The sequence below is a fragment of the Peromyscus maniculatus genome, chromosome 9 (genome assembly GCF_049852395.1).
Source record: "Peromyscus maniculatus bairdii isolate BWxNUB_F1_BW_parent chromosome 9, HU_Pman_BW_mat_3.1, whole genome shotgun sequence".
Classification (NCBI taxonomy): domain Eukaryota; kingdom Metazoa; phylum Chordata; class Mammalia; order Rodentia; family Cricetidae; genus Peromyscus; species Peromyscus maniculatus.
Genome location: NC_134860.1, coordinates 11,226,382 through 11,253,112, shown reverse-complemented (window position 1 = coordinate 11,253,112; position 26,731 = coordinate 11,226,382). Strand labels below are relative to the sequence as shown.

The 26,731-nt window shown below is 52.8% G+C and overlaps 1 protein-coding gene across 12 annotated transcripts in view; it reads left to right on the top strand.

Moving 5' to 3' along the window:
• Nucleotides 1–26,731, top strand: part of Ldb3 (LIM domain binding 3) — a 64,540-nt gene that overhangs the window by 20,207 nt on the left and 17,602 nt on the right. For 4 of the 12 annotated variants that reach the window (XR_013042211.1, XM_042284336.2, XM_042284335.2 and 1 more), the window contains 5 exons: nt 1,934–2,103; nt 2,740–2,776; nt 14,408–14,593; nt 17,549–17,694; nt 26,072–26,516. Coding sequence is in view for 11 of the 12 variants with exons in the window: in XM_042284336.2 (XP_042140270.2) it covers nt 1,934–2,103; nt 2,740–2,776; nt 14,408–14,593; nt 17,549–17,694; nt 26,072–26,516 (984 nt within the window). In the remaining variant the exon portion in view is untranslated. Of the gene's footprint in view, nt 1–1,933; nt 2,104–2,739; nt 2,777–7,765; nt 8,394–14,407; nt 14,594–17,548; nt 17,695–26,071; nt 26,517–26,731 lie in introns of those variants that run through there. The other 8 variants (XM_015995618.3, XM_006976692.4, XM_076544408.1 and 5 more) reach the window with 2 other exon arrangements.

Sequence of the window (26,731 nt, the reverse complement as noted above, 5' to 3'; positions counted from 1 at the left end):
TCTTTTGAAGTCCGCCCATGTCGATGTGGCTATGGAAATCTAGTGGTGGTATTCACAGTGCTCCCATCCCAGCCTGAGGCTTCATTCCTGCCTTCTCCTTGCCAGGCTTTGGTGAGGTTTTCCCAGCCTTTCCTAGCTTCCTGGGACATGGCGCACTTGGGGGTCAGAATGCACACCGGGCTGTTATTCAGTGCCAGAATGTTACAAAGTCATAGGCTGCTCTTTTAGAAAGCCCAGAGCCCACAAGAACCAAAGAGATCTGGTTGTGCCCAAAGACCTCAGGAACCCTTACAATCTTTCCTGTATGAGAAACGGCTTTCTGCGCAAAGAACAAGAACCCAGTCTTTCCTTCGGTTCTCGCGCAGCTGTAAGCCTCTCCCTGGATGGACCCCAGAGGAATCTGGGTGGCCCACAACCGATCTCCATCACAATCTGACAGTCCCTGGCTCTCTAGGCTAGAGAGAAAGTCTTCGGGAAGGAACAGGGCTGCTCGCCCTCCATCCTTTTACTCTCTGCACTCTTATAACTCACGCTGAGCCGAGCCTAAGGAACCAATCCTGGGAAACTAGGCCAGTTCTAGCCAGCTCCTCGGAGAGATGTGTGGACTAGGGAAATGCTGTCCCAGCTAGCCAGTCGCCACTGGGGCAGATGGAGCCAGGCAGGAGGGTGCGAGCTAGGGCATGCCTCAGCTGGGCTGTGTCTCCATGTGGTCAGAGCATCTGAGTTGTGAAGTCCCTGGTAGGCAGACATGGCCTTTGAGCTTCCTGACCATAAAACACCTGACAGAAAGGACACAGGGCAAACCAGGAACGGTGGTACATAATCTCAGTACTCAGGGGGATGGGGCAAGGATGGCTACATAGCAAGATTCTGCTTCCAAAGAAATAAAGGTGAAATAAAAACTAACCACAGCAGAAGGGAACAAAAAGGACATTGGGCTGGGGGCTGGGCCACCTAAGTTATCATCCAGTGGCGCCCCTGTCCACTATAGCCTGGCACTAGTCAGTTGACCTCTCTGGACCTCAGTTTCAACATCTGTTAGCGGAAAGGGCTAGCTGGCAGGCGGTTACTGCCATAGGCCTGGCCTGAGCACCTGTGACATCTGAGAGGCTTTCTGGGCGTCACAAATCCACTCCAGGCAGCTGGAAATTCCAGCACCTGAGGGGCCCTGGGATCCCTGCTGGCTTTGATCTGGAGTTGAAAAATTCATTCAGCTAAGAACTTTGAGCACCCATTATACGTCAGACCCCGGGAGCTCAGGGACCAGGTTCCCCTCAAAAGACTATGCCGCTTTGGGGCCGAGACCATGCCTGCAGCCGCATTCCTAAATCCTACCTCCACCTGCAGCTCTAACTCCCAGTGTCCGTGCCGATCATGCCAGTGCTGAGCAAAATGTCCCGCCTTGTTTCACACTTGGTAGCCAGGCTGTCTCCTGCAGCTGAGCCCGAAGCCCCAGGAAGCCCCAGGCATCTTGCGGCAGCTCCCTGTCTGGATCTGCGGGTGTGGGGAGGCCATGGGATGGGTCCTGAGCAGGTCCCTCAGGCAGGCTGTTCTCACCCTGCCCCATGCAGAGCTGGCTCTCAGGGAAAGCTAAAAATCACTTCAAGGGGAACTACCTTCTCCTTTCCTAAAGGGACTCTGGCCTATGGGGTGGGAACTTGTTCAGGCCAGGATTAGCACTGGGGTGGGGCCAGAAGGAAGGATAGAAACCTCATGGGCAAGAAGAGCCACTGCCCCACTGGGCCTTCCCTCACCTCTGAGCTCCCGAGAGCCGAGACCCCAGGCTTCTCAGCTCTTCCGATAACAGTGGGTGAAAACAGTGGGTCCAGCTGTGGGGAGGGCGGGATGCAGTGGGAGAACAAGGTGGTGGTCGGGTGGGGGGGGGGTCTGAGTTCCAGCCTGGCCTCCGCCCACACCCCTTCCTGCCCTCCAGGAGCCTCCCCGTGAAAGACTTGGCCGTGGACAGCGCCTCTCCAGTGTACCAGGCCGTGATCAAAAACCAAAGCAAGCCGGAAGACGAGGCTGACGAGTGGGCCCGCCGCTCCTCCAACCTGCAGTCCCGCTCCTTCCGCATCCTGGCCCAGATGACAGGGACGGAATACAGTGAGTGGAAGCGTGGACGTGGGGGGGGGGGGTGAGACGGGGTGGGCCCGGCTCCTGCACAGTGTAAAGCGAGGGGGGGGGGTGAGACGGGGTGGGCCCGGCTCCCGCACAGTGTAAAGCGAGGGGGGACGTGAGACGGGGTGGGCCCGGCTCCCGCACAGTGTAAAGCGAGGGAGGGGCGGTGAGACGGAGTGGGCCCGGCTCCCGCACAGTCGTAAAGCCTATGGGAGCGGAGGAGTCAAGCCACCTGCCTTCGATGGTTAACTAACACTGATAGAGTTGGCAGCTGGGAGAGAGCCTCTGAGTCCCTAGGCGGGCCTTCCACGTTAACCGCTAACTCCAAACGTGAGCAGAAGCCTTGCCGTACAGTTTCCCGCGAGGTGATGGCTCACGACTGGGAGAAGAGGACCTGCGGTCCCTCTGGGACCACCCCCTCTCCACTGCATCGTGTCCTCTCAACTCCCCGTGGCAGAGGCCTGGCACGCACGCACACTCTCATTGCCAGCCCTGACAAGATGGTGTCGGAAGTGTTCAGGGCCTGGCTGATTCCTGGGGACCGAACTGTCCTCAGAGCTCTAGTGGACTCTCTTCCTATGTTCAGTGTGAATCCTCCTGACCAACTTCTTTCTCCCACAGTGCAAGACCCTGACGAAGAGGCTCTGCGAAGATCCAGGTAGGTGCCTAGACTTGGGTTCCACGCCTTGTCTTCTAACCTCATCCCTCCCCGGGGAGCCCCCAGGCCACATGACTCACAGAAAGAACCTTTCGTGTTTATGTATTCGAAAAGCTCAGCCCTTAAAGGGTTTCGGCAGATGCGGGCTTCGGTGGCTTTCCCAGTGAGGTAGATTCAAGAGTGGGGAATCTCGGCTCCCCTGGCTCCCTTCCTGGGCAGGGGCAGGGCTGCTTTGGCCTTCACTGGGCTTTGGAGAAATGAGGGCATCTCTCCCTGTGAGGGCAGTGAGCCAACGCCTCGCCTGCACACTCATCTTTGGGCTTGTCCCCTTGTGAGTCTGAAGGCTTGGCACTGTGAGCAGGCACTCAGAGGGCCAGGCTAGGCGTGAAGACCCGGCCCCTAGATTCACCGGCCCATGCACACGAGGCACCAGTTCTAGAAATTGCTCCAAGTGTAACAGCTGCTGCAGGGAACTACAAGCCCTTGGCACCAGGAGGGGCTTGTATAGGGCTAGGCATCTCAGGGCATGGTCTCCTGGTCAGTGGCAAGTCTGGGACCACCACCACTTGCCTACTGCCTGTGCCCTGTTAGGAGCTGTAGCCCTGGGCATGAGTGGGGGCATGGCTGGCTTGAAACCCACTGGAACCTGTCAGGGCCTTCCATGGTGAGGCATGGGGCCTGTGTGATTATCTGTCTACTTCTGGTAGTGAGTGTGACATCTGCATGTTCTTGGACGGTCTGTCTGGGGCCAGGGGGTCCTGTGATGGCCTCTCTGGGAGGGTCTGGGACTCAAAGGCATGTTCCACCCTCAGCCAAGCTTTCTGTACTCGCTAACCACACACGGTGGCCACAGAACTCGAGAAGAGTAGGGCTCTGGGGCCAGCTGGGACTCCATGTGCATTTGATTGTTGAACTTGTGTTTTTGCCAAGCCAAGCTGCTCCCACTTTCTGGCTGGGAGTGGGCTCCTCCCAGCCCTGTGAAGGGTGGCATGTAGTCCCGGAAATGCGTTTAACCTCTTCGCTCCTTTGTGCGCGAACAGTACCAAGGACAATGCTGCTGCATTTAGCTCCGATGTGGAGAGTCAGCTGGCTCGTGAGGCTGAGCTCTCAGCTCTCCGCTCCTCCTGCGCTCCGCAGGCCCCCCATGCTCTTTCTGTGTTTTCCTCACCCTCTTCATGGACGCCACCCACACAGCTGTCCAAGGGGGTAATGCAGACTTCCCCCAAGACTCAATAGAGGGGTCTTTATGGCACCTCCCTGACACAGTCAACAGCTTACACCCCAAACTCTTTCCATCAGGAAGTCAACTGGAGGCCTTTTTCTCCCCTCTACAAGACACAGCATCCTTCCTTCATGGCCTCCGTCACCTCTTCTGGTCACTTCGTGCTCTTCTTCTGTCCAATATGCATACTAGTCACGCTAAGCGTACGCCCTGTTGTGAGCCCATCTGTTTCCTGTTCCCCTGGAACATTAGCAGGCACTGCCATGGGGTTTCCACAGAAGAAAATCCTACAAGAGCTCCCAAGGAGAGGCTTCAGCCTGCTTCTTGACTTAGCCCCAGGCCGTCCCTCCCAGGATTCCAGGTCCTTCGGGTGGAGACTCTGAGGTTCCAGCAGACTCCCCCCACCCCCAGGACCAGAGGGTGCAAGCCTCTTGATTCTGTCTCTTTTCCTGACTTTAGCTTGTTGAGAGTTATCCTCGTCGACAGAGTCTTTCATGTCCCCAAATCCCAGCAGCCCAGGGCTCTGGGGCAGAGGCTGTGCATGCCCTCGTTCCGTTCAAGTGCCAAGTCAAGTCTGCAGCCACTGGGGCCCTAGGCGCACTCACTCAAGTGGCCATGTGAGCAGAAGAAAGCATGTTTGTCCTCATGTGCTGCCTTGGGACTGCTCAGGGGACCCGCTCCTCGGTGGTCAGAGCCACACCCTGACTCCAGAGTTGGAGGCTGAGCCCTGGGACTTGCTGATCCATCCTGTGGGCTGATGACAGCTACCACCCTGCTCGTTTCTCCTCCCACATTGGCCCCTAGTGTCCTGGCACGCTGGCAAGTCTGAAAGCCGCAGCTGGAGACACTGGGTCGTCCCAGCACCGTAGCCTGAGCAGGCCCGGGAGGCCTCCTTCCTTCCTGTCTCTTGCTCTCCCTCGTCTCTGTGCATTCCTCTTCTTGTCTTCGCTTTGGCTAGCCAGGAACTCCCCCACTGTACCAAACAGAGTAGGTTCTCGAGATTCACAGAGGTTCTAGAAATGCCCTTCACTTTGTCATTGAACACTGATGTCAAACTGTCGTTGAGCCTCGGTGGACTTTGTTTAAACTGGAAATTCACTGGCAACTAGCCCTGTCTCATTTTGCACCTCCAAAGTCTCTATGAGACGACGGTGAGTGCAGGCAGGGCTGTGTGGGCCTTGCCACAAGGTCTTCGCCTGCACTTCTTTCATCCATTCACCCTGGTCTTCGAGGGGCAGGTGTGTGGCCGGGGAAAAGGCTCCGCACTTAGATGGTTTTTGCTGTTGAACTTGTGTGTGGCTTTGGATTACTCATGTGGACATCTGAGTCTCTTGGTACAGTGCAAAGGTTGGATCAGACCAGTGTATTACAACTATGTTAGCAACTCGTGGCCGCCACCTTTGTGTGACAACCTTATAGAGTTCCAGTGTGCTGGATTCAAGGAGTAGGGTGAGAGCATGCCAGGTCATGCAGACGGGAAACGACCTCTGTGAACATGGCAATGTGGGGATGCAAGGACCATGCCCTGGTGATCGTGACCATGTGTAACTGTAAGACCAGCTGTGCCCCAGGTCAGTCTCTCTGGTTTGTGCACGCTGGCAACTCATTTTTAAAATTGGGCGTTTCATTTTGAGGCAATTGCCAATTTACTTTCAGTTGTAAGAAATGACAGAGATGCTGGGCATTGGTGGCACATGCCTTGAATCCCAGTGCTCAGGAGGCAGAGGCTGGTGGATCTCTGAGTTCGACACCACCCTGGTCTATAGATTGAATTCCAGGACAGCCAGGATTACACAGAGAAAACCTATCCAAAACAAAAAACAAAACACAAAAATAAAATGTAAACAACAAGAGAGAGAGAGAGAATGGAGAGAGAGAGAGAACAGAGAGACTCTTGTGCCTTTTCCCCACTTGCATTTCCACTGGCAAAGTCTTAGCACAATGTCACACTGGTAATGATGACATCACTTCAACCACAAACACAGACTGTCTCACACCTAAGACTGTTTCACATGTCTCCATACAGTCACACACACACCCTGCCCACCCCCTTACCAGTGACCAGCAATGAACCAAATAGTATAGGACCATTTTGGGGTTGGCTTTTTCTATCCACAAAATTCCTTTGGACTTTATCTAAGTTGTTAAATGAATCAGTACAAAATTACACACACACACACACACACACACACACACACACACACACACACACTGATTCCAAAATCCTAAGTGCCCCAAACCCAAAACTTTTCTGAGCACCATGAACACCAAAGGTGGAAAATTTTACCTTTGACCTTATGTCAATGATGCTAGGCCAGGCAGTGGTGATGCATGCTTTTAATCCCAGCACTTGGGAAGCAGAGGCAAGCGGATCTCTGTGAGTTCGAGGCTAGCCTGGTCCAGACCAGAGAATTCCAGACCAGCTATTACATAGCAAGACCTTGTCCCAAAAAGAAAAACAGAAACAATAGACTCGGGTGCCAGGCTGGGGTGTAGCTCAGTGGCAGGGGGCTTGCCTACATGCACGAGACCCCGGGTTCAATCTCCGGGACTGGAGCCGTGGGAGGGGCAAAACACAGGTCTCATAAAAATATTACATTTGAGTTGGGTGTAGCAAGTGTATATGCGATATACATGAATTTTATGTTGGGTCCCCAAGATATCTCATTATATATGTGCAAATATCCCCAAACGATCCGAAATCCAAAACAGTTCTGTCCCATGCATTTTGGATCAAGGTTATTCAGCCTATGATTCATTTGTTCCTTTTTACTGTTAAGTAGTATCCCATGATGTGGATACAGCAGTTAGATTTTGATTTTTGTTTTTACTTAGTTAACTATTCACAGTTCTACCTCTGGACGACAATGCCAGCATTACTTTTTAAAAACTGTGTCTCGGTTCAGGTTGAGGGCACTACGTTTGTGGTTAGATGTGGTCCCTGCCACCTCTGCTATGGAGGTGTTCGAGGCCCTTCTGTCGGGAGGGTTAGCATCCCAGCATCACTGGCCGGCCTCTCGCTGCTCTTCCCTTTCTGCGTTCTGGCCACGGGGGGCCTGCACTGCACCTTCACCTGGCCAGCTGTGGGTCGGGCCTCCCAGAGGCCCCACTGACAGGAAGTAGTAAGTCCAGCCCCTTTGTTTCTGAGACAGTGAGTATGTGTGTGTGCTTGTGAGCTGGGGTAGGCCTGGGCTGTTCTCAGGCCTGGGCCTGCAGGAGCCCAGGGTAGCATGTGAAGGCTTCTCTCTGGAGATGGTGAAGGTGAGGAATGCCAGGCAGTACAGGGAGGTGACAGGTCTACCCACAGTCCTCATCATAGAAGTTAAGTGTTCCTTCTTCTTGGTGCCCAGCTAGAGGACAGAGACTGTTCCGGGCCTGCCTGCCTGGTTGGTTCAGTTCCAAGAGCCCACAGCCAAAGCAGCTCTGCCCAGCCCTAGCCACGTGGGCCAGGGAGCCTGCCTCCCTTTGCCCATTCTGCCCATTGGCCCACTAACCAGGCCCCTATTCCCCCTCCAAGCAAGGCAGGGACTTCAGTCCCTCCATTTTGTCCCAGAACTCTAGTCTTGCCCCATCCAGCCCAAGCCTGCCCTCTGGAGAGTAAGTACCCTAAGGATGGCACCGTCCATCCCCACCCCTCATGCTATCCCAGCTTCAGGCAGGGAAATGGTGGACATGTCCCCTAACCCCTCTCTTTCTCCCTTTCTTTCTCTTTCTGTTTCTCTGTCTCTGTTTCTGTCTCTCTCTCTGTCTCTGTCTCTGTGCCACAGGGAAAGGTTTGAAACGGAACGTAACAGCCCACGTTTTGCCAAATTGCGCAACTGGCACCACGGCCTTTCAGCCCAAATCCTTAATGTTAAAAGCTAAAAGGCTGCCTGGATTCCCCTGACCCATGGCAGGCTGGACCCCCACCCCCCTCCCACACAGATCTGGCATGTGAGCCCCATGGTGATGCTTGATAATGAACGGCTGTGTGGGGGGCACCTCTGGTAGCTTCCGGTAGTACTTCTGCTCTCTGCCTATCCCAGAGCTGACAGCTGGGGGCCAGTGCCACGCACTCAGCCCCTCCTTCCTACCTCTCCACTCCCCACCCCAGTGTGACCACCCCAGCTCCCACAAGCAGAGCCTCTGAACACCCCTGTGTAAATCCTTAGCTGTAGTCCAGAGGGGACAAGACAGGGTTTGCTGGCCTAACGCAGTATGAAAATGTACTGGCCACTGCCCATGCGCCCACCCCACTCAGCACCTGGCCTTATACTCACCTGGAACACGTTGCCTGCAGATCAGGGTCCTGAGTGGGCACCCTCTTCTCTGTACCTGTGTGCTGGCTTCATAGTTCTTTCTCATGTACATATAAGCATGCTTGTTTTGAAATAAAGAGGATCTGAAATGAACAAACCAAGCCCCAATCATGCTGTGCCTGCGTGTATGCCTGCACCCCACCTTGGGAGGGCCTTCAAGGACAGTGTCTGGGACAGACAGGATAGGTATGGCCAACAGAGAGGCAGGGACAGTGTCCAGCAGGTGAGGCCCCACGCAGCTCTGCTCACCCTGCTTCCCTACGCCCCAGGCTAAGGGCCCAGGATGAGGGATCCACACGGGATAGTCTGTCTGCCTCTCCCTGGCAATGTGGATGGGGGCTGCCCCAGGACTGTGGCTTCTCCTCCACGCCCAGCTATGACTGAAAGGTGGCACCATCTTCTCTCACCGTCAGGAAATATGCTAAAAGCCTCTCACCCGGGCCATCCTTATGCCCAGCATCATCTGAGAAGTACTCCGACAGGCACACCTAGACAATGGGACCGTTTACAGGACAGCCCAGGGGATGGAGGTGGGGGTCGGTGACAGGGAGATGGAAGGGCCTAGCAGAGTCTTGGTGACAGGAGTGTGGGGGGCGGCCTCCAGCTGGCTCCTCCTCTGGGCCCCACCTGTGGCCTTGTGCTACTCTGGAGCACTTAGCCAAGCTGGTCCGAGCAGCCTGACTGAAGAGTGCTAGCCCCCACCAGCAGGGTTACTGTTTCAAAGCCAACCCTCCACCCACCTGCCCTACAAGCACCCTGGTTCCTCGCTCCACGGAATCATAGGCTGAGGACATAAGGACGATGGCATTTGGAAAATGAAGGAGGTACAGAGGACCAACTCTGAGGATGCCCTACCTCCCCTGAGGCTGGATGGCTGGAACCCTGCTCCCACCCTGCTGTCTGAAAACACCCTTTCTTTCTGGTGAGCTCATCTGGAATGGCCAGCCGGGGAAGCTGCTCACTCCTACCCACCCCTGAGATGCTCTCTCTAATCTCTCTACCAGCCTGTTCCTCCTTCGCCTCCTACCCCTTCCTTCTTCTAACAGCCTGAAGCCAGGGCCAGGGCAAGTCCAAACAATCGTCATCCTGGCTGGGGGATACACCCGGGGGAGGACAAGAGACGTCTACCTTCATCTAGGCAAGCTGGAACTCACCCGTATTTGGACTGATGACTTGTGAGGTCCCAGAGTAGGTTGCAGGGTAGGAGGCGGCTAGACACAGAGGTAGTAGTGGTCCCAGACAGTGGGTAACCTGTGGGTGGGAAAGGACCTGAGGAGATCACTCCAAGTCGTTGGACCCTAAACCTCTGTCACCAGTCCCGAGACTGTTAGTACTCTCTTGGAGCCCATTAGTTAAAGCACTAAAATGTTTGCTTTCTAGCAGCCTGGTGCCTCTCAGCTCCTCCAGGCCACTGTGAGCAGCACCTTGTATGGCTCCAGGCCGAGGACGTACATAAAATCCTCAAAGTAAATAGTGTTTCCCTCACTTAGCACCCTACATCTATGAGTGAGGCTCCTGGGTACCAAGAATGCTAATAGACTCGGAAAGGACTGTGTAACTGTAACCACAATACAAGGTTGATATTGTGGACTTCAGAGGGAGGAGCCCCTCTAACTGAAGGATAAGGCTTCCTGGAAGAAGAGGTTAGTGTTCTTGGTCTTGAGGGATGGGGTATGTTTAGACAGGGCCGGCTGGCCATCTAATCTGAGGGCACAGACATGGTGAGTCAAAGAACAGAATGGAAGATCCCAGAATAATCATTTTGACCAGGATGAATGGCCGCAGAGAAGGTCATGAAGAGCTGGGATCCAGATGTAGAGTTCCAGGCTATGGGATCTGGAATATATTTTGAGGGCAACATGGAATGGGCAAAGTTTGCAGGACACTATTCCCACTGCAGCTGATAGGCAACATTCCCAAAGCCCAGGGTGTATTGGGGGCCCTGGCCTCGTTACAAAGTGGCATTAGCTGAACTGCCCTGAGCTATAGTCACCAAAATGAAAGGTAGAATATCCACTAGGTGGATAGCAGCATGAACAGTTTTATGCCTAACACCTGAGTGATGTTCTCTCATCATCCAATCAACAGAAATTGTCATACTTCACTGTCTTAGCTAACACAGGCAGCATGAACATCCTAATCATGGCGAATCCTCTTCCACACCACCAGGACCAATCATAGTATCCCCGTTACCAACAGTTCCAACCTGAGTCCAGTGACCACAAATCCCCAGACCTGACACCTCCGCTATCAGCCCCCTCTGTTGCAGACATACCACAGCCACCAACCACAACGTCAACAGAACTCCAATTCACCCCACAGAGTGAAGGCATGGGGCCACCTTGATACCTCCCAGATCGAAAGGGGGACCGCAGCTGCACAATGCTGTCTGGCCACACTCTCCCTTAGGCAGATCTGAGTCTCGTTTGCTTGGGTTTTATTTTTAACTGGCTGTTTAAACTGAATTATGGATTTGGGGGTAGAGTGTGTGCTTAGCACATATATAAGGCCCTGAATTCTTTGCCCAACACCAAACATTTTTCATGAAAAATGAAAAAAAGAATCTGAGTGTATGACAAGTCAGGAAGCAGCTGTGGAATTGTAGGCCAGGCCGGGGCGATCTCGTGGGCATCTCTTTAGGACTAAGGCCGAGGCTATGTAAGTTCTCTGTAATGCTTGCTTGCTGGTGCCTACTTTTTGGAATTTCTGGAGACTCGTGGAACCTCATGCAGAAACTGACGTGGAACAAGAACCCAAGATCCTTCAGGATGTACTTTGATGTCTCTTCTCCCCTCTCTAGACCCTGGTGACTGCTTGGTGTTGGGAAAGAGTGTGATCCTAGATAGGATGCACTCAGCAAGAACAGAGTAGCAGGCACATGTGCGTGCCCATGCATCCCTGATGGTAACCTTTGTCCCAGCTCTGTGGTCAATGGTGAACTTTTCTGGGGCCTACTCCATCTTCATTGCCTGAAATCCAGGCTTCATTCGGAACTATTGCTAGGGAAAGCTGCAGATATGCTGGGCTGTAGCACACTGGGACAAAGGGGACAGACAGCCAGTGTCTTCTTCGCATAGCCCGGACATTTTCCATCACTCCCACCCTGGGCAGGGTCTTCAGTTTCCAGTGGTCCACTGGAAATGTGGGACGGAACCAGGGAGGGGCACGACGGTCTATGTCACCCTGAGCCTTCCCATACTTGGCCACCCTGTGAGGAGGCCTCCAACAGCCAGCTTAGGAGCGTTCGAGGTCTACAGTTTCTCTGGGATAGCCACGTAATCAGCATGGATTTCAGGAGCAAAGGTGTTTCACAGAGGATGGGCAAGTGGCCTCATAGAAGTGTCAAGGACAGCACTGTCCAAGGCCTCCTCTCTGACAACTAAACCATGACAGTCTTGGGCAGGACGTAGCTAACACGGGCCCATTTGAATGCGCTCTTCGCTATGGGATAGCCAGCCCACGACTTCACTGCTTCTCCAGCTCTAACCCTTCTGTTTTGTACCTTTTTCCTTTCCAACTGAATGGAGGTCATTTAGGAGATGCTTGGGTAAGCGGCTTGTGGCTTCCTGGCATTCCTATCTGGGACAGACAGAGATATCTCACAATTTGCTCCTCCATGTGTGGTCCATAGGCCAACAGCATCAGCATTACCAGGGAACTTGCTGGAAATCAGTCTCAACCCCACTTCCAAACTAGAAGCTGCTGTGTGATATTTTCTGCTGGTTTTGTTTTAAGACAGGGTCTCACGATATAGTCCAGATTGTCCTGGAACTCGCTATGTGCTGCCCAGGCTGGCCTCAAACTCACAAAGCCAGCCAAATGCTGGGATAATTGGTGTGTACCACCAGTTTACCTAGCTGTGTGATGTTTCACCGGAGAGGCCGTGTCTCTCAACCCCGGGTCCCTGGTCTCCAGATGAGACCTATAAGACGAATCATCCAGGGAGGGGGGAGGGAAAAAGGGGAGAACGGGCTGACTTGGCACTGTGGAGCACGTGGAAGAGGAAAGTGCTGAGATGTTACTGGGTCCAGCCTTTGAACAGAGACAGATCATCTTGGCTGACCACAAGAAGAGGTCTCTTTCTTCCTCTGTGAAACACTGGTTAAGGCTGAAAGTCAAACTGACCCTCAGTCATTTTGTTCCCATGGGTAAGTTCCAGAACCTTGGGTAGATGAATTCTGTTTCCATTTCCTCACTTATTAAATAGGGTTGATTAGCCCCCATCGGAGGGCTGTTGTGAGATCTTAAAGGAATAATGGTGGAAACACAGTATAACGTGAGCAAATAAATGGCCTGGTTCTGGGGGAGCTACTACAACTTGTAGAAGTTTCGTATGTTCTATTGCTATTGTTACAAAGAGAAATGTCAGTCAAAGATCTAAGAATGAGCTGGGTATGGTGGTTCCTTCCTGTGGTCCCAATTAACAGGGAAGCTGAAGCAGGAGAATGACTTGAATACAGGTGTTAGAGCAGTTGAGGGGGTGGGGAGAGGAGAGGAGAGGGGGGAGAGGGGGAGAAAGAGGAAAGGACAAGACAGGATGTGTGTCTCTCTGTTTTCTCACGGCTTGTGTGGGAGGGCCGGAATTGTAGATTGTAGTGAGTGCTTGTTGGGGAAGGGGTATACATGCACAATTCTATGCATGTGTCTGGAAGCCAGAGGTCAATGTCAAGTGTCTTCCTCAGTTGCTGTCTACTTTAGTTTTTGAGACAGGGTCTCCCACTGAACCTGAAGATCAGCTGGCTAGCAAGCCCCAGAGATCCTCTTCTCTTGTTTTCCCTGTGCTAGAATTTCAGGCTGCTGCACCTGGCTTTTTACGTTTCTTATGTGGGTGCTAGGCATCTGAATTCAAGTCCTCACACTTAAGCAGTGAGCATTTTACTGACCAAGACATCTCCCCAGCCCTATGGCTGAGTTTTTATTCTCTGTCCCATTCCCAGGGAGCAGAACTAATCCTCTCAATCCAAACTCTGACTGATCTGCCTTCTTAGAGGACTTTTGGGACAGTCTGGGCTCTCAGAATACCCAGGCATTCGGGTGGAGGCATGTGGGCATCTGGTCTACCTGCTAGCAAAGGCTGGTACTGGGTATGTCCATCCTACCTGATTACACTGCTCTACACAGGCAGAGAGGCTGCTTGCTTCTCAGTAGAAAGAGCCTTCAGCTCTATATGTGCTTAGAGCCAAGTTCACGTCACTCTTGAATGGGTAGCACACCCAGATACCTGGTGACATGAGGCTCTATCAGCTCAGTAGGGTCTACCTGTGCCCTCCCTATAGGTCCTGCCACTCCTCAGAGTATGTCACGAAAAGGGGCACAAATTTCTGTATCCCTGAATGGTCCTTGACCACATTACCCCTTCTGGTTCATGTACCCTTGGTCTGCTTTCCATGGTAGCTTCTGTCTGTCCACCTTCCGTCAGATGTATCGTCAGTGCCCTGGGCTAAAGCCCACCTTCTTGTGGCCCTAGAGCCTAGGACTTTTTTTTGTTTTGTTTTGTTTTTGTTTTTTGTTTTTTGTTTTTTGTTTTTTGAGACAGGGTTTCTCTGTGTAGCTTTGCGCCTTTCCTGGAGCTCACTTGGTAGCCCAGGCTGGCCTCGAACTCACAGAGATCCGCCTGGCTCTGCCTCCCGAGTGCTGGGATTAAAGGCGTGCGCCACCAACGCCCGGCAAGCCTAGGACTTTTAAACTCAAATATCTTTTTGAGGGAAAGGAGGCTATAGCCTCCTTTCCCAGATGTAATTTATGCCCCCGACTGAATGTGCAAGCATGAGGGAGAAGGCAAAGGCAAACTGGACAGGAAGGGACCGGGTTGATAACTTAATGTGTTTCCCCACTGCATTGAGGTTCACTGGGAAAGAAAAACCAGGAAGTACTGAAAGACTGAGGGGTAAACATCCCTCCAAGATCATGTTGCCAGGCCCCTCCCTGAGGTCTGATCATGCCCTGCTGGGATTCCAGAGGAGCTCTTTCCCAGCACCTTAGGATGTTCCCTGTCACACACCTGCATCCTGCTTCGTATCCAGAACTTTCCATTCACCCCACACCATGGAGAGGGCCTCCCCAGACCTGGGGCCCACATGACCTGTTGTCTTTTTGATCCCACCCCATCAGCACCCCTATTGAGCATGCTCCAGTGTGCACCAGCCAGGCCTCTACCCCGCTGCTGCCTGCTTCTGCCCAGCCGCCTGCTGCTGCCTCTCCCATTGCGGCCTCGCCAACCCTGGCCACAGCTGCTGCTGCCCATGCTGCTACTGCCTCTGCTGCAGGTCCTGCCTCAAGCCCTGTGGAGAGTCCGAGGTAACTGGTGGTCCACAGATGCCAGACCTAACACTGGGAAAAGGAGGCAAGAAAGGTTCCACTGCAAGCCTCTTTGTGGGCAGCGAAGTCCAAATAGTTAGGTCCCTGATGTTTTCCGAAGAAGCCAAGGCTGCTACTACTTGGTGCGGAGTGTGAAGGGGAAGTCAGGATGCATTTTGTGGGGTACACCAGCCATGATTAATGAGAGTTTTGTTATTGCTCTGCAGCCCCCTCCACCCTCCACCGGCCAGGGGAACATCCCTGGTGATAGATAAAAGTCATGCACATCCATGGGCACGCGCACGCACACGCACACACACACATACATGTGAACATGAGCAACACATCACACATATCAAAGGAACACTATGCAGTCTGTTCTTAGAACACAGAAAAGGAAGATGACAGTCATCCACATGGGCTGGAGGAAATCAAGGCAGGCTCCTGGGAGGTGGGAACGTTGAACTAGTCAGGTCAGACAGCTTAGCTGCTAACTTGCCCGCCTCCTCATCCTTTTCTTCCCTTGGTGTAGAAACAGTCTAACTTCAGATGTCCCCATCGTACTCGGATTTAAATCTCCCACTCTGTGCAGAACTTTACTATTTGAAACCCTGAGAAAGTGATTTAACCTCTGAACCTCAGTTCCCTCATCAGCTATGATGTCTAAAGATGCACATGTATATTGAGGTCATTATTGGGAAGACTCGTCCATAAAGCACCTAGCACACATGAAACAGTTAAAATAAGTACTTTAAATTCCGGTGTCTCAGCCTATCTTCCTGGGTACCGACCAAAACAGAGGCCAAAGGAAGGGGGCATGCAGGGAGGAGGAAGAGGGAGGCTGGGTGGGTCACTCCAGAGCAGGCTTGGCCCAGTTGTGTTTTGCAGGCTTCCAGGAACTGCTCAACTGTTGTTGGGCCGGGACCCAGACTCCCCAGCACCCAGGGAAAAGATGCCTCTTTGGGTCATGGTGTATAGGGTCATAGTGCAGCCTGAGGCAGCTTCCCAGCATCCCATGTGGTGGCAAGCCCAGCCTTTCTCCAGCCCAGTTCAATCACTGGGGGGCGGGGGGAGCCTGGTCCTGGCTGCCAGAGTGCTTCTGTCCCATTTGCCTAGGACAGGCTCAAGCAGACTGCCTCCACTCTTCCTCTGCAGACCCTCCTCTCGTTAGGGCCTTGTTTCCTTCACAGAGCAGGAGCTCTGATGCAAGATGAGAAATGTCCCTGTTGTGGAGAGGTGGGGGAAGCCTTCCAACGTGCACAGGGAAAGAGAAGTCCTGGCTGCCGAAGTCCACGAGTAGTCTAGCCCCAACCCTATCTCTCACTGAAGGGCAAACTCCAGCTCCATGCTCCAGGCCTCCGTGTCTGGGCTGCCCACTCACTGCTGATGGCCTTAGGAGACCCCCATGAGGGTGAATTCTTCCTTTTCATGACCTTACCAAGAGGGCAGAGGAGGATTCCACAGGGCACTGGGCTACACTGGGAGGGGTCAGGGAGTGTGCTCTGAGCACAGATGCCTCCCTTCCTTACACGTGGGCTCAAAAAGAGCTGGAGCTAGAGGTGCTCATTGGATGTACACCTTGGCCCTTCACCGGATGTCTTCGGCTTCTGCTTCCTTTCCCCGTGCCAATCCAGGATGCAGGCAAGGTATTCCCCAGTGGTGGGAAAGTCTGGCCCTGACCCACTGGCCTGTAGCTTCATCCAGCCACACAGAAGCTGGGCACCCTTTGCGTACTGTGTCCTCCTTCCCACCAGTGTGCTTACTCCTCTGCCCTTAGCTCAGGGATCTAGCCACAGAAGGGCAGAGGAAGCCTTAACTATAAATGTTGTGGGAAGGGAAAGGAAGGATGCATAGCCCCCCAGGGATGGGATGCTGCTCTGAAGATTACTTTACCTCTGCCTGGGACAGTACCCAGACTTCCTTGGGTCCACTCAGGTTATCAGTGGCAGATTGTTATGCCAGGGCCATCCCTTCCAGAGACCAGGACAATAAGGCAACCCTTCATTCCACAGCTTGGCCCAGCAGGTCTAGTAAGCCCATAGGGAAGAGATGGGAGAGACACAGGATGCCAAAGGTTGGGGTGTATTTCTAAGGTTCGTTTCTCCAGCATCTCGCCAATGGCCCATTTGCTGGGTGTGGTCAAGGTCCTCTTTAGGATACAGAGCATGTAAGGAGGGAAAGATATTCATCCGTTTGAAATGAAGAAAAAGGTTTCACAAACAAGTAAGGCTGGAAAACACTGCATCAGGCAGGACTAAGCTGCTGGATGCTGGGAGTTCCTGGAGCCTTCAGCTCCCCCAAGAGAGAGGCGAGGTTCAGCAGGCTCCTGAGGGCAAAGAACTGGCACGCTTGGTACATCTCCTTGCTACCATTCCCCCTGAGCCACATGTGAGAAAAGGCTGCTTGCTCTAGAATCTTGACAGCTGAGCCAATGGGAGGAAGCGATTGTCTAAGAAGTAGAGTGGTTTGCTGGGGAGCTGCTGGGCCTCCTCACTTCTTCCCATGAACAATGTCAGAACACCCCCCCCCCCCCCCCGCTCAAAAAACGTGAGACTACTGCTTCTTCCAGCAGCAACATAAAAGAATAAGATAAGGAGACCAGGTGGCCAGGGCGTCCCTGAAAGGGGAGTAGCTGTGACCATCTCCATCTCCCTGCTCTCCTCCCTTCTCCCTCTGCCTAGGTCACAGTCCTCTGACTACAAATCCCTCTGTGGGATTTCCATGTGCTCTGCCTGGCTGGCACCTTCCCTCTCTCTTTTCCAAGGGGGCAGCGCTAGCCAAGGGAGTAGCTTCATCCCCTCTAAGACCCTTTGGCTTCTGCGTAGACTCTGGAAACGATCCAATGGGTGTTTCTGTCATGGTCCTGCCTAGAGCTCAGATAGCAGACCTGCCATGGCTTTGGGTACCGGAGACCAATGGACGGTTCTTCTTCTAACTCTTCTGTCTTGGTTCCAGGCCACAGGCCTCTGCCTACAGCCCCGCGGCAGCCTCTTCTCCAGCACCCTCTGCCGACACCAGCTACAGTGAGGGTCCAGCTGCCCCTGCACCCAAGCCCCGAGTCGTAACCACTGCCAGCATCCGGCCTTCTGTTTACCAGCCAGGTGAGAGCCAGAGGGAGGTGGGGGCAGGGCGCAAAGGGTCATCTGCTCCAGAAGTCAAGGAGACTCAGTTCTCCCTGCCCGCCCCTGCTTGCAGGGTAGAGTCCTAGGGAGACCTCGAGCCCGAGTTTGACCTTGGAAGACAGGTGGGCTGTACCAGGCCGGGATGGAGCCATCTAGCTCTTAGGGAAGGGATGCTCATGGCTGGATGTTTCCAGACTGGGTTGAGAGAAAAGAGGGCTGGGCATTGGAGAGCGGGGTGGCCGAAGTCAAAAGCTGTTTCTCTGAGAATCTGGATCAGCCTCAAACTGGAAGACAAGAAACTAAGAAAAAAGCCCCAGGCTTTCGGCCAGGTCACTGTGTCACTTTGTCCTTTGAGCAAGCTGCTCAGCCAGTCTGGTTTCCTCGGTGACACAGGACATAGCAGTGGGGGGGGGGGGGTCTCCTCACAGTGGGCCCCAGGCAGAACTCCTTGTAGTCCTGTCTCTGCGGCCCCTCCAGTCAGTGCCCAGGGGTTTCCTCCAGGGCTGAGAGGTAGCCTGTTTCCTAATCTCCTAGGCAGAATGGGCCTTCTTCCTCAGAGCCCAAGGTAGGTCTCAGGCTGGTGCGAGACCCACTTTCCTGTCAGCCATTGCTCCAAGAACCCAAGAATGCTCTAGCAGGGTTTTTTTTGTTTTGTTTTTTTGTTTTTTTGTTTGTTTGTTTCAGGTTCTCCCTGATTTTTTTTTCCCCATGTGCTCTGGCTCTGCCTATAGGAAGGCCCTTGACATCCAAGCCCTGCATCTAGTCACTGTCTTCCGGTTCTGATCCTGAACTTTAGGAGGCCAGGGCTGTGACAGACTTTCTCTTTTGTATATGCCTGACTTGAGCTTGCCATGAGGAGACATCCAACAAAGGCGTAGAAAAATAGGCAGGGGCTAGAGGTGTCAACTTGGTGGTAGAGTGTGTGCCTCGCACATGTGAGGCCCCTGGGTTCAGTCCCTAGCCACACACACACACACACACACACACACACACACACACACACACACACACGCATGCACGCATGCACTCATGACAGACAGGTAGGCAGGCAGGGAAGCAGGCTGAACACATCATGGAGCAACAGAGAGACCATGAACTTGCATTCTGTACTCCGGCAGCTGTGTACACACAGGGAATGAGTCTTCAGTATTCTTATAATGATCACTTGGTGTACATTTCACGGGCTGACAAAATAGGATTTTAGGTGGGCACATTATTTCCACTTAATCACTATACCTTCCTAGCCAGGCAGTGGTGGCGCACGCCTTTAATTTCAGCACTCAGGAGGCAGAGACAGGTGGATCTCTGTGAGTTCAAGGCCAGCCTGGTCTACAGAGCGTGTTCCAGGGCAACCAAGATTACACAGACAGACCCTGTCTTGAAAAACCGAAAAAAAAGAATGAAACATTATACCTTCAGCATGTAGTTATTGTTATCTTGAGTTTATAGAAAGCAACGATGATTTTCCATTTACTATCATAATACAAATGTCTTTCTCTCCTCAAAATTATTATACACATATAATTTGTTTTGCTTTTGAGACAGGGTCTCTCTATGTAGCCAGTTCTGACTGGCTGTCCTGGAACTAGCCCTATAGACCAAGGGGGCCTTAAACTCAGATATCCACCTGCCTCTGCCTTCCAAGTACTGGGTTTAAAGGCATGCACCACCATCGCCCAGCACACATAAAACTTTTAATAGACTTTTTGTGTGCCTGTTTGTTGGCAGGGCGGCTCATGTAGCCCAGGCTGGCTGTTGATCCTCCTGCCTGGACCTCCCAAGTACTGGGATTGTAAACATGTGCCACCACACCCAGTTTAACAGACTTTTAAAGGAAGTTTTCAGTTCACAGCAAAACTGAACAAAAGGTGTCATTTTCCAAACATCCCGTCCCCTCGCCCCATGCACACAACCGGCCTTTTCCAGCGCACATGCCAGGAATTCATGGTAAGCTGAGGGGGTAGGTTACAGACGTGTTTAAGAAAGGTATGGGTCATTTCAAGGGAGAAGGAAGAGAGGCATGTGTTCCACGAGTGTGAACTGGCCAAGCAGCCTTGCGGTAAAGAACAGCACGTCCAAAGTCTAGCCTCCCAAGTGTATCCTGCTAAGATGTGAGTGAGACCCTAGGAAGCTTCCCTCTGGGGGCCTTGCTTGGGGGAGCACACACTTGCTGAGAGGCGACAGAATCTGCTGTATAAAGAGAACTGAATGTGGACAGGACGCATATCAGCTTGAGAGGAACACCCGGCCTGCCATAAGTAACAGGCAAACCGCCTCACCTCTGAGACCTGAACTTTCTCACTTGAGTAAGACGGGGGCTCTCTGCAGATGAAGCCACTTCTTGGCCAAGGAAAGGAAGTTCTAAAGTCAAAACTTCACAGGCCGAAGTGGCATTTTGGAAGGGGATCGGTACAAATCTATGTAGGAGACAGAAAAAAACGCCCCGGTGCAGACTGGAAACCCAGGACGAAGCTTGCAGAAGGAGGATGGAGTAGTGTCAGGTGCAGGTGAGGCCTTGTGACTGCACAAGGAAGCCCTTTCCTGGCAGCACCGCCAGGCGCTTCCGGCACCTTCCCTGACCTGTCCTCTCCAGGCCCGCCAGGGGGCGGCCCGGCTTTCCAGTAGCTTCTCCGGCTCCGGCCGGCCGAGGCGGGCCAGACGTGCCGGAGCCCAGGCCTCTTGGCGGTTCCCAGGCGGTGCAGACGTTAACTCATTCCTGCCTGGAGCGGAGGAGAGGCCTGCCTCCACCCTTCCTTCTCGGGGCTCCGGGGGCGGCTGACAGTCTGCCAGGCCGGGGGAGGGAGGCAGTGCGGGTCCGCACCCCGCTGCGCCGCTGCTGGGCTTCGGGGACCAGGGCACCGGCGAGCACTAGCAGTCCGCTCAAGGCCAGTCCCCGGCCGCAGCTTCCGGCTGGCGGAGGCAGGGTGGCGTTCGCCCTGGGATCTTATCTCTGGCGCCGGGGTTGGGCGTCCGCTCCCCAGAACACCTGGGGCCCGGGCCTGCTTGACCAGTGGGCGGAGGACACTGTGGGCCCGGGGACGGCCACGTTGGCCCGCGGGCCGGGCGGCGACCGACCGGGGCGCTCGCTGAGCACCAACCCCGGGCCGGAGTGACTCAGATCACCTTGTTTAATTACACAGTCCCGGGGCCGCCGAGTGCGATAGGAGCCTTTTGAACGTGCCAATTAGAGATGAAATATCACCTTCTAATTTGAACCGGCTTAATTCCGTCACGTAGAAATAGCAACAGCCCGGGGCTCCTAGATGGGATGTCAGGTCTTTTCCGGCATTCGGGGGGATGGAGGGGCGAGGCAGGCAAGAACTGTAGGGAGAGGGGACCATGCTCTCTGCACCCCTCTTCCCAGGGATCTGCTAGAGGAGCCGCTCCAAGTGGAAAGTCCTCCTCCGGCCGGCCGCTGTAGCCCCAGTGGGAAGGGGGTGTCTAAACCCGGTCCGGGTTCCAGCCTTCCTCTCTGAGGCCTTGTGTTGGGGTATGGAAAACGCAGGAGGTTCAGGGAGTCGAAAGGCCTCGGATGGGAGGGAGAGAACGTCTGCCCTGCAGAGGGAGTGGTTGGGGCAGGAGACGGTAAGGTGGGCGAAGGCCCGGTTGACTTGGAACCGGCATGCTGAAACCTGTTTCCGCCTTCAGAGTGGTGTAGAGAGATCTGGAGCCCAGAGGGGTGCGGGCAGGTAGGAAGCTTGCAAGCTGGCCGACCTTGAGTGGCCGCTTAAGCTCTCCAAGTAAAGTTGACTCGCAAGTATTCTGCCTTCTTGTAGACTGTTAACACAAAATTCTGTGAGGAAGCCAACAGCACTTGCTTCAACAGCCACTGTTTCAACGAGGAGGGCTGCCATCCAAGAGGAACCCATCTTTACAGTTTTAAAAAGTAAAAGAAAGCGGGGTGAAATTGATTTAAATACTTTAATTTAGCTCAGCATATAACATTTTCAGGGAATTTTTGTTTGTTTGCTTGTTTTGAGACAGGGTTTCTCTGTGTAGCTGGGATTGTCCTGGAACTCACTCTGTAAACCAGGCTGGCCTCGAACTCAAAGATCCTCCTGCCTCTGCCTCCCTGGTTCTGAGATCAAAGGTGTGTGCCATCACACCAGGAGATTATATATATGCACGTATGTATGTATGTATGTATATACATATTTATTTTATTTTATGTGCATAGGTGGTCTGCCTGCATGTGGGGGTGTTGGATCACCTGGAACTGGAATTACAGACAGTTGTGAGCTGCCTTGTGGGTACTGGGAATTGAACCCCAGGTCCTCCAGAAGAGCAGCCAGTGCTCTTAACCACTGAGCCATATCTCCAGAGCCATATCTTCAGCTTCCTCACTCCCTTTTAATTGTATGTATGTATGTGTGTGGCTGTGTGTGGGTATGTGCCCTTGAGTGCAGCTGCCCACACACAGGCCTGAAGAGGGTGTAGAATCCCCTGAAGCCTGAGTATAAAGTTAAGAGCTGTGAGACATGTACTCGGGAGGCAAAGGCAGGTGAATCTCTGTGAGTTCGAGGCCAGCCTGGTCTATAAAGTGAGTTCCAGGACAGCTTGGGTCGTTACACAGAAAAGTTCTGGAGAGAGAGAGAGAGAGAGAGAGAGAGAGAGAGAGAGAGAGAGCTGTGAGACATGAGTGTTAGGAACCCAACTCCTGTCTTCCATCAGAGTAGTACATGCTCTTAACCACTGGGCATCTTTCCAGATGCAGCTCAGTATATTAAAAATGTTTTAGAGCCAGACACTGTGCTGGTATATGCTAGCTATTTGGGAAGTTGAGGCAGGAAAGTCACTGAGGTCAGTCTGGGTAACACCAAGACCTGGCTCAAACAATAAACAAACAAGGGGCTGAAGAGGTGGACCAGTGGTCAAGAGCACTAGCTGCTCTTCTATAGGACCCACAACCATCTGTTACTCCAGTTCCAGAGAATCTGCACCCTCTTTTGGCTTCCCCAGGTACCAGGCATGTGAGTGGTACAGAGACATACATGCAGGCATATGTCTGAGCACATTCAATAAAGAAATAAACAGTTTTTAACATATAATCAATATAAGATAATTACTACTGAGACAATTTATATTCTTTTGTTAAGTCTTCAAATTTTTGCACTTAATAGCACATCTTAATTTATACTAAGCATTTCAGGTACTTAGAGACCACATAAGGCCATGGTTTGGACATCACAGGGCTTTTGCTCATAATCCCTGTTAGAGTGAGGTGTCAGGGCACAAGCCTGTAATCCAGCACTCAAGAGGCCAAGGCACAAGGATCACTGAACTTTTTTTGATTTATTTATTTATTATGTATACAGGCCAGAAGAGGGCATCAGACCTCATTACAGATGGTTGTGAGTCACCGTGTGGTTGCTGGGAATTGAACTCAGGACATCTGGAATGGCAGCCAGTACTCTTAACCGCTGAGGCATCTCTCCAGCCCCTAGATCATTGAACTTTTGAGGCTAGCCTGGAATACATAGTAAGCTCCAGGCCAGGCTGGGCTATATGTAAAAACAAAACAAAACAAAAAAAGCAAAAAAAAAAAAAAAAAAGGTTTGGCACCAGATGTGATGGTGCTTGCCTTTAGTCCCAGCACTCAGGAGGCAGAAGCAGGTGGATCTTTGAGTTCGAGGCCAGCCTGGTTGATAGAGCAAGTTCCAGGACAGCCAGAGCTACACAGAGAAACCCTGTCTCAAACAAACATATAAAAAACAAGCAAAAACTACCGCTCGTAATCACTTTTAGCAGAGGACTGTGGTTTATAAAACGAGGAAGAAGGAAAAGAAGGATAGGAAAAAATGAGATGAAAGCAAAGAGAAAGGAAGATATAACTTCCAGAGAATCCCAAAGTGTACAAAAGAGGGCTGAAGCTGCTTTGAAGTTCTGTGGGATCCCCGCTCTCTTTCTCTAAAGTGGCCCTTGCCCCTCCCATCTTGAGACCCCCTGGACCCGAGGAAGCAAGGTAAAACTGTTGAAGTGGGTGGATCACCTTGAGCTTGGGACTTACAGCTTTACAAAGTGCTGTCACTCCTGCAGGTTCCCACCACACCCCGGGAGGTAGGCAGGGCATCCTTCATTCCAGCCCGGAAAATAGGTTCAATTCCCAGCAATCCGACTTCAGAGAATCACACCTCCTCCCCATGCTGTCCTCCAGTACACCTGCTCGGGGCTTGCCACATGACCATGGGAGGCCTTGAGATGAGCTGATAGTCCATTCCAACCCTGAAACCCAGATGCTACTGTCCCTGCCATCCTTGCCCTCAATCACATTCTCTCTCTCTCTCTCTCTCTCTCTCTCTCTCTCTCTCTCTCTCTCCCTCTCTCTCCACACACACACACACACACACACACACACACACACACACACACACACACACACACTGTATCAGGTACTTAATTAAGCACTGTGTTTCTTACATTCTTCAATCCTTACAGTTATTTCAATATCATTTTTAGATGAAGAAACAGGCTCAGAAAGGTTAATGAATTTATTTACTCAAGGATGCACGGCCAGAAAGTCTTAGAAGAGTGTGAAACCAGGGCTCTCCTGAGGGAGAAGTCTAGGTAGGGAGCCCAGAGTCTCAAAAATGCCAGGCAGGTGCTCTAAGCACTGAGTCCCAAGCCTCGGATTAGGACTGTGCTTCCTTCCAGAGCACGGGGTCTCCTCTGGGTGTTAAACGTGACTTCTCCGTGATGTTGTACGCCAATGGAAGTTGGATTTGTGTTCTTTAGAGAGGCAGCCTGGGGTTTAGGAAGGTTTACAGTCTTGCTCTGCCACTTCCCCTGAGCTGTCAAGCCCTCGAGTGTAAAAGGGAATAATGCCGAATCTGACTCAGTTGACCGACCTGCTATGTGCCTCACCCATAAGGGAGGAGGAAGACTCCAGCTGGAGAATCCACCTTTGGGAGCCAGTATCACTCTAGGGCAGGGCTGTGGAGGGTTTAGCAAGGGGATACATAGGTGCTCTGCACTTCCCAGTTCTGAAGTACCAGTCATCTGGGAATAATAGGCATAGAGTTGGAGCCACCCAAGATGGCTCAGGGCACCCGATGGGAAAAAGAGACCAGACAGGGTCACGGTTCTGAGACCAGCTGTGATCCAGAGAGAACTGCTTCAGTACAATCCATCTCACCCCTTGGATGTGGGCAGGGAGGCTATCACGAAATGCTTCCTTGTTGGTAAAATAGTGCTCTGCCCAGAAGAATAGACTGGGAACAGAGGTGAGGCTTTCTAGAACCATCTTTGCTATAGTCAAAGAACTGGCTGACCAGGTGCTCAGGACACACAGCTATATCTCTTCAGCTGTCTCTGCAGTGGGGTTCTCTACAGCGCAATCTTGGGTTGTGAGGGCCCTGGCAGAATGTTAGCAACTACAATGCCCTTTCTGTGTGATGAACTCAGTTTCTCCACTCTCGGAGGAGGCAAGCAGGAGGTTTCAGTGGGAGTGCAATCCATTCTTGTCCCTCATGGTAACCTCTAGGGGGTCATGTGCACTCTCAGTCTGCACAGGGTGATGTTGGTGAGCAGGAGAAGGGAGCAGGGACCTGGCAGGGCCAGCCAAAGACCAACTGAGCAGCTAGCCCTGGGCTGCATGGTGCTCACACCTCTGCCCAGGTTCACTGAGTGACTAGGATAGGTGGCAACCTATCAAATCAAGACAGAATTTCTTCCCAGCACAAATCAAGTCAAACCTTATTTTCAAGACAGCGATAGTAGATGAACTTGAAACATGAACCTGAGAACCCAGCTTCCTGGACATCTGCTCTGTCTTGAAGACTAGACTAGTTACAAGTAGAGCAAACACATTCTGATTGGGATGTCTGGGAGTCAGATCACCATCCAGGGCCCCACTGAAACATCCTCCACTCCAGGCTGAGTTGACCGGCTCTTACCCACTTCCTGTCCAGACACTCCCTAATCTTGCTCCCCATCTTTTATAGGACCAGAGTAGCCAAAGCTTGGCAGAACCCCACCCTGAACAGCCACAATATTTACAGCTACATTCCTCCTGGGGCCTGTGCAAGGCTCCCCAGGGCTCTGCTGCCACCCTTGTTTATCCAGGCTCTTGCTGAGAGTGAAAATCTGGTTCACTGAGAAGTTCAGGCATGTGGGTCTGTAGCTTAGTGGTAGTGCATTTGCTTAGTGTACTTGAGTTCCTGGATTCCTTCCAACACACACACACACACACACACACACACACACACACACACACACACACGAACACCTACCTCTCCTTTAACAATTGGAGTTATACTGTTCCAATATTAAGCTCATCTTTTATGGTTCTCTGGCTGGGGCGACGGATGAGGGAGAAAGAATTCCTAACGCGTATTCTTTGGGTGTTTTTGGCTTACAGTGCCTGCATCTACCTACAGCCCGTCCCCAGGAGCCAATTACAGTCCCACTCCCTATACCCCCTCCCCTGCTCCTGCTTACACCCCCTCCCCTGCTCCTGCTTACACCCCCTCCCCTGCTCCCACCTATTCCCCCTCCCCTGCACCAGCTTATACCCCGTCCCCTGCTCCAAACTATAACCCCACACCATCAGCAGCCTACGGTGGGGGCCCTGCTGAGTCTGCCAGCCGCCCACCCTGGGTGACCGATGACAACTTCTCTCAGAAGTTTGCTCCTGGAAAGAGCACTACCTCTGTCAGCAAGCAGACCCTGCCCCGGGGAGCTCCAGCCTACAACCCAACAGGTCCACAGGTGACCCCTCTCACCAGGGGCACCTTCCAGAGAGCTGAGCGCTTCCCAGCCAGCAGCCGGGCTCCCCTCTGTGGGCACTGCAACAATGTCATCAGGTACGGGCTTTGGGAGGGCAGATAGAGGCAAAAGGCCGGCCCCACAGGGCAGCCTCGGGTCTCTCGGGCTCACCTCTATTAGCTTTAGCTTCCATGCCTGTGTGACACCCACATCCCTGGGGAGTTGGGAGGATTCCATGAGGTAAGTGGGTGAAGCTCCCAGCTTGGTGCCCGGTGCCAGGAGCTCCCCCTTGGGCTAAGGCTGGGTTCTGGGA